General features: G+C 35.8%; 1 protein-coding gene across 1 annotated transcript; it reads right to left on the minus strand.

Moving 5' to 3' along the window:
* Positions 1-4,689: 4,689 nt before the first annotated feature.
* On the minus strand, positions 4,690-5,666 carry LOC120128393 (uncharacterized mitochondrial protein AtMg00860-like). Its single transcript, XM_039146076.1, has 2 exons — positions 5,532-5,666; positions 4,690-5,031 (listed from the first exon to the last, which is right to left on the minus strand). Exons 1-2 carry the CDS (start codon positions 5,664-5,666, stop codon positions 4,690-4,692), a joined length of 477 nt encoding a protein of 158 aa, XP_039002007.1.
* Positions 5,667-7,081: the final 1,415 nt, after the last annotated feature.

Consider the following 7,081-nt stretch of genomic DNA (forward strand, 5'->3'; position numbering starts at 1 on the left):
TGGACCGTGAAGCTGACGAAAATGCACCTATCATCCTTGGATGACCCTTTTTGGCCATTGGACGAATCCTAATTAATTGTGAGAAGGGAGAATTCACGATGCGGGTAGGAGAGCAAAGTGTCACAATCAATGTATTCAACTCCATGAGGTATGCGGACGATTCAGAAGAATGCCAATGCATTAAAGACATTGACTCAATGGAAGAAGAGGAAAAGACAATACTTGGTCACGGTGAATTTTTAAAGATTGACGGATACAATACTTTGTGCCACGATTTGATGTCCATAACGCATCAGCACGAAAATCATGGCTCAGGCAAAAAAATTTCAGAAGACAATTTTGATAACTATGGCCTTAACAACAGATGTTTGACTAAAGCACTAAAAGGATTCCCCGCCAATAACACCAAAATGGATTATGAAGGAGAATAAGAGGAAAATCTAGTTACCTTCACATAAGACCAGTATGAAATTCGAACCTGTAACACCCCTTACCCATACTCCACTCTGATACGACTCTAAGGTGTCACATTTGACTTTTCAAAATATATGCAATTCACAAATAGGAACGAAATTAAAAATTTTAATCAAAATAAAAGGTATAAACCTCTTTAATAAGATCTTCATTTCACATACATTTTTACATAAAATCTTAATAATTTATATAAAACCAAAATGTAGGAGTCTACAAAACCGATCAGAGCATTTCAAACTAAAAGTATTATACATGCCAATAGTTTACAAAATTAACACAAAAACTTACATTTAATTTGTCCTGATCTGATCTTCCTGTGATATGCTATCCTCCACAACTCATTCATCTGCTTTCTTCAAATTTACGTGTGAGAACATCACACGCTAAGTCGATGACTTAGTGAGGCAAATACTAAGGGTACTAATCTTAATAATCGAATTAGTTTATAAAGAGTTGTAACTTCTTTTCCATATCCCAAAGGTATACATATGTATATATATATATATATATATATATATATATATATATATATATATCACTTTATTTAGCTTGATTTCAAATGCACATGGTATACTACTAAGAACTCTAGGTATTTAAGTACTATGATGTTGTGCACTAATGATGTCATCACAGCTCGTAATTTGCACAGAAGTGCCACATAATTATCCCGAAGGACCACATAGGTTTGCATTGGAGTGTCATGTAGGGTTGCAGTAAAGTGCCACATATTTGTCCCGAAATGCCACATAATTTTCCTAGAGGACCACATAAAACCCTCGATGCTTTGCATGCCAACTATACCTCTAATTATCATACATATACTTTGGGATATTAATCATATAATTTTGTTCAATCATTAGTCAAAGTGTTTATTATTCACATAACATCTCTCTCATAGAGTCTTTTCACATTCACTTGTTCCAAAGTTCACATTGCCAAATTTATATAACCATAAAACATAACTTGCATAATATAAATCGAATAATATACTGCAATATAACATAAAAGAAATTATAAAGTTTTCGATCGAAAACATTGAGGCTGGCTTATCGCAAGCCTTCCTCAATTCTGTTACAAAACCGAAAAGTTGCACTCACCTTTGCCTCACTGAAGTCTAATCCAAATCCTTAACCTTTTCAAATCGATACTCAAAATGCCGAGCCGACCGGAAGTTGATTAAGTTCAATCACTACAGAAAATAATCAAAAATCAATATCGTTCTTCGAATCATTTATATCCAATCAAAATAACTTATGATGCAAGAAACTCTTACTTTCCATTTCATGCCCAGAAGTATCGGTACTACCCCTCCAGTACCGATACTTCCCTTCAAGGGTATCGATACCTACTCAAGGTACCGATACCGATTTGGCATTCTGTAATCGCATCTTAAAAATGGTATCGATACCATCCTCTTGGTATCGATACTACCCTCATAGTATCGATACTATCACAAATGGTATCGATACTACCCTTAATAATTATACAGATTTATCCTTTGAAGTATCAATATTGTTCTAACGGTACCGATACTCGAGCCCAAAATTGCCATTTTTTGTTCGAAAATAACCCAAAATCCTGTCAAATCTATTATATCATCTTTCCTTAAGCCTTTAAACTAAACTTCTTTCGCCTTTAAATTAAACTTCTTTCATTCAAACCAACTTGTCATCAATCACTACTCTTAAACATACCAAATTCTCACTAAAACACTTACATTTAAGAATCATACAATGTTTTCAACCAAGCTCTTAATCATTTATAATACTCTTAAACCTTTAATTAGCTCATTGACAAGTCAAATTTCTCTTTAAAACTTCAAACACTACTCCATATCAAAATTTCATTTCTAAACCCATTTTATAAATCCCTTCCTAATTTAGTCATCTTGTTGTTTTAATCCTATATAAGCTTTCCTTAAGCTTATATAATACACAAAATTTCATTACCAAACCAAAAAGTAAAGGAAAACCATAGATTTTAGAATTTTACCTTTAAGAATGGAGCTCACGTAGAAGAAGAAGAGAATAAGGAATGAGTTTCCAGATAACTCTCAGAACCCACGTGCCAATCACCTAATAAAGGAAATACTTATCCTTTAATATGAAAAGACCATATTGCCCTCTCTAATATATCAAATTTTCCAACAACCCCTATACAAAAATTCCACCATAAATCCTTAAATTTATCAAAATTTTCTAATTCAGCCACCGAGTTTAAAATTCTTACATTTTAACCACTGACCCAATAATTAGGATGTTACAAACATCCCCCTAAAGAAAATGCATCATCGAATTTTCATTGCACAAAGAGGTGGGGATATTGCTTCCTCATATCTTCTTCACGTTCCAACGTAGCTTCTTCTACTTAATGGTTTCTCTAAAGAACTTTAACTAGTGGAATCGTCTTATTCTGCAATTGCTTGCTTTCAAAAGCTAGAATCTGCACCGGTTCTTCCTTATATGTCAAGTCAGATTGAACTTCTATTTCATTTGAAGCTATGGTATTAGCAGGATCAGATCGATACCGCTGAAGCATAGACACATGGAAGACATTATGGATCTTTTCCATCTCTAGTGGCAACGTTAACTGATATTCCACAAGTCCAACTTTCTTCAAAACTTTATAAGGTCCAATGAACCTAGGACTCAGTTTTCCTTTACGCCCAAAATGAAGTACTTTCTTCCAAGGTGATACTTTCAAGAATACCTTATCATCTACTTGAAATTCAATTTCTTTTCTTTTCAGATTGGTGTATGACTTTTGTCTGTCTGATGCCACTTTCAAATTGTGCTGAATCACTTGGACCTTTTCTTTTACTTTTTTAATCAAGTATGGGCCATGCATTTCCTGATCCCTTAACTCATACCAATTGAGGGGTGTTATGCACTTTCTTCCATACAATCCTTCATATGGTGCCATCTTGATGCTGGATTGGTAGTTGTTATTATAAGAAAATTCAAAAAGCGGTAAATACTTTTCCCAAGATCCAATAAAATCAATCACACACACTCTCAACATATCTTCCAGAATCTGAATTGTTCGCTCTGATTGACCAACAGTTTGAGGATGAAAGTAGTGCTAAAATTCAATCGGGTACCCAAAACTGCTTGCAAAGACTTCCAAAATCTTGAATTGAATCTAGGATCTCTATTAGAAACTATTGAGAGTGGAACACCATGCAGTCGTACTATCTCCTTGATATACAATTCAACATATTTCTCCATAGAGAAATCTGTTCGCACATGAATGAAATGTGCAGACTTTGTAAGACGATCCATAATTACCCAAATCAAATCCTTTTTACTCGGAGATAAAGGCAAACCCGTTACAAAATCCATCGTAATATTTTCCCATTTCCACTAAGGAATTGAGATCGGTTGCAATAATCCTAAAGGCACCTTATGCTTAGCTTTTACTTGTTGAAAATTTAAGCACTTTGATACAAATTCTGTAATGTCTCTTTTCATGCATGGCCACCAAAACTGCTCTTCAAGTCTTGATACATCTTGTTTCCTCCGGGGTACATAGTTAAGGGACTACAATATACTTCGTACAAAATATCTTGTTTTAACTCACAATTGTTAAGGACACAAACTCGATTTTTGAAATATAAACACCCATTCAAATTAATCTCAAAGTCCTTGAGTCCACCTTTGTTTCTTTGATTAAACCAAGTTAAACAATTATCGTCTTTCTTTTGCAACTCCTTAATCCTCTCTAATAATAATGGCTTCACAATTAACTCATCCATCAATGCACCATTTTCCTTGAGCATAATTTGAGCATCCAAACTACACAAAGCAGTAAAAGTCTTCAGACTAAGAGCATCCACTACCACGTTGGCTTTCTCGGGATAGTAATCAATGATTGCATCATAATCTTTCAGCAATTTCATCCACCTTCTTTGCCTCAAATTTAACTCCTTTTGCATCAACAAATACTTCAAACTCTTATGATCGGTGAAGATGTAGCAACGTTCACCATATAAATAATGTCACAAAATTTTCAATGCAAAGACTACAACTGTTAACTCAAGGTCATGCGTCAGATAATTCTTTTCATGTGGCTTAAGTTGTCTTGAAGCATAAGCCACTACCTTTCCATCTTGCATTAAAACGTAACCCAAACCATTATGGGAAGCATCACTAAAAATAGTAAAATCCTTGTTTGATTCTGGTTGCACCAACACCAGAGCTTCTGTCAGAACTTTCTTTAACGCTTCAAAGCTCTTCTGACAACAGAAGTCCATTCAAAATGCACATCATTTCTTAACAATTTGGTTAAAGGCAGAGATATCATTGAAAAGTTTTTGGTAAACCTTCGATAATAACCTGCGAGACCCAAGAAACTTAGAACTTCTGACACATTTTTCGGAATCTCCCATTCTAATACATCTTTAACTTTTTGAGGATCTACCCGAGTACCCACGGCAGAAACCACACGTCCCAAAAATGCCACTTCAGATAACAAAAACTCATACTTTGATAATTTTGCATAAAGTTTCTTGTCTTTCAACGTTTGAAGAACCACACGCAGATGAACATCATGCTCCTCCTTTGACTTTGAATATACCAAGATGTCATCAATAAAGATAACTACGAATTGATCAAGATATGGTTGAAAAATTCTATTCATCAAGTCCATAAACGTTGCAGCTGCGTTAGTTAACCCGAATGACATTACTACAAATTCGTAATGACAATACCAAGTCCTAAACGCCGATTTTGGAACATTTTTTTCTTGGATCTGCAACTGCTGATACCTTGAACGCAAATCAATCTTTGAAAACACTGTCGCTCCTTTGAGTTGATCAAATAAATCATCGATCCTTGGAAAAGGATACTTGTTCTTTATGGTCACCTTGTTAAGTTGACGATAATCATTATAAAGGCTCATTGAATCATATTTCTTGTTTACGAATAACACTAGAGCACCCCAAGGTGACACACTAGGTCTAATAAATTCTTTATCTAAAAGCTCTTGCAATTGAGCCTTTAACTCTTTCAAGCCATCCTATAAGGAGCCATTGAAATTGGTGTTGATTCTGACATTACTTCAATCTGGAATTCAACCTCCTTATCTAGAGGTAACCCAGGTAACTCATCCAGAAATACTTTTGGAAACTCTGTGATTGTCGAAATATCTTCAAACTTCTTTTCTTTGACTCTTGTATAAATTATATTAGCCATATACGCTTGAATCCTTGTAGCATCAACTTCCGGGCCGACATCAACGATATCACATTAGCTAAGGGAATATTCTTTCGCTGACACTAACTTCCAATTCATCAAGACTTGTTAACTGAACTCGCTTAAGTTAACAATCCACGTTGGCATGGTAATGATATAACCAATTCATTCTTAGAATAACCTCAAACTCGTCAAAAGGTAATTCCATTAGATTAGCAGGGAATTCAATTCCCTGAATCTATATGGAACACCCTTGACAGATCTATCTCACCCGAGCACTATGTCATAATGGATTGGTCACAATCACCTCACTACGAATAGGCTCTACATAATACTCAATTTTTTAACTAGCTTACTACTAACATAGAAATAATTCGATCCCGGATCAATCAAAACTAAGATATATTTATCAACTATCTGAAAAGTACCTACAATGATTTCAGGATCATCACAATCTTCACTAGTCTTCAAATTGTACACCTAAGCGGTAGAATGCACTTCAGGTTGAGTGGTCCACTCAGATTGATTCATTCCTCTTCCTTGACCTCTACCTCTCATCGGTGCAACCGTTGACCTCTCAGTTTGGGCAGGCTCCCCCGTCATCATTGGGCAGTCTCGAATAAAATGCTTTACCTCGCCACACTTAAAACAAGCTATGAAAACCCTTTTGCAAACTCCACTATGGTTCTTCTCATAGTATTGATATTGTTTCAGCTTGTCCACTCTGGATTCCACATAATAAGTTTGTCTTGCTCTTCCCAGGTTGGATCCTCTATCAGAGGATGCTGCGGATTCGACTCTAGTCTGAGGTCGGGAACTCGAACCTCTACTCTTCTTTGATTGAGAAGAACAGGATGACGCACCAGAGCTATTATTCCATTGCGTTCGTTGCTCCATAAACCTTTCATTTTGAGCTCACTCCAAAGCTTTAGCTCGGTTCATAACCTCTTGGAAGGAAGAGAGGTTGAGTGCCAACAACTCTTTCAATCTGGGTCATAAACCCTCCACAAACCAATCACAATAGTTTTTCTCTGTAGTGACCAACTCTGTAGCAAAACGACTCAACTTGTTGAATTCGTACTCGAACTCATACACCGTGTGATTCCATTGTTTTAAACTCATAAATTCATGCTTCATCTGACGGATGAACTAATCCCCTATATATTTGTTCTTAAACCCCTACAGAAAGATGAACCAAGTCACTTGATCCCTTGAAGCTCTTATCGTTACATCCGACCACCAAATTTTGGCTTGACCTCTTAATAACGAAACTGCACCATCCAATTTCTCCACTTTAGCACTATGGAGGTTCTCTAACTTCACATTCAAATCATTGAGCCATATATCGGCGACAACTGAACCTTCTTCAGCTTCTCCCATAAATTCAGGCGCTCCTAAACTTCTTAGTTCTTTAG

The sequence above is a fragment of the Hibiscus syriacus genome, unplaced genomic scaffold (assembly GCF_006381635.1).
Source record: "Hibiscus syriacus cultivar Baekdansim isolate YM2019G1 unplaced genomic scaffold, ASM638163v2 tig00001644_pilon, whole genome shotgun sequence".
Taxonomy (NCBI): Eukaryota; Viridiplantae; Streptophyta; class Magnoliopsida; order Malvales; family Malvaceae; genus Hibiscus; species Hibiscus syriacus.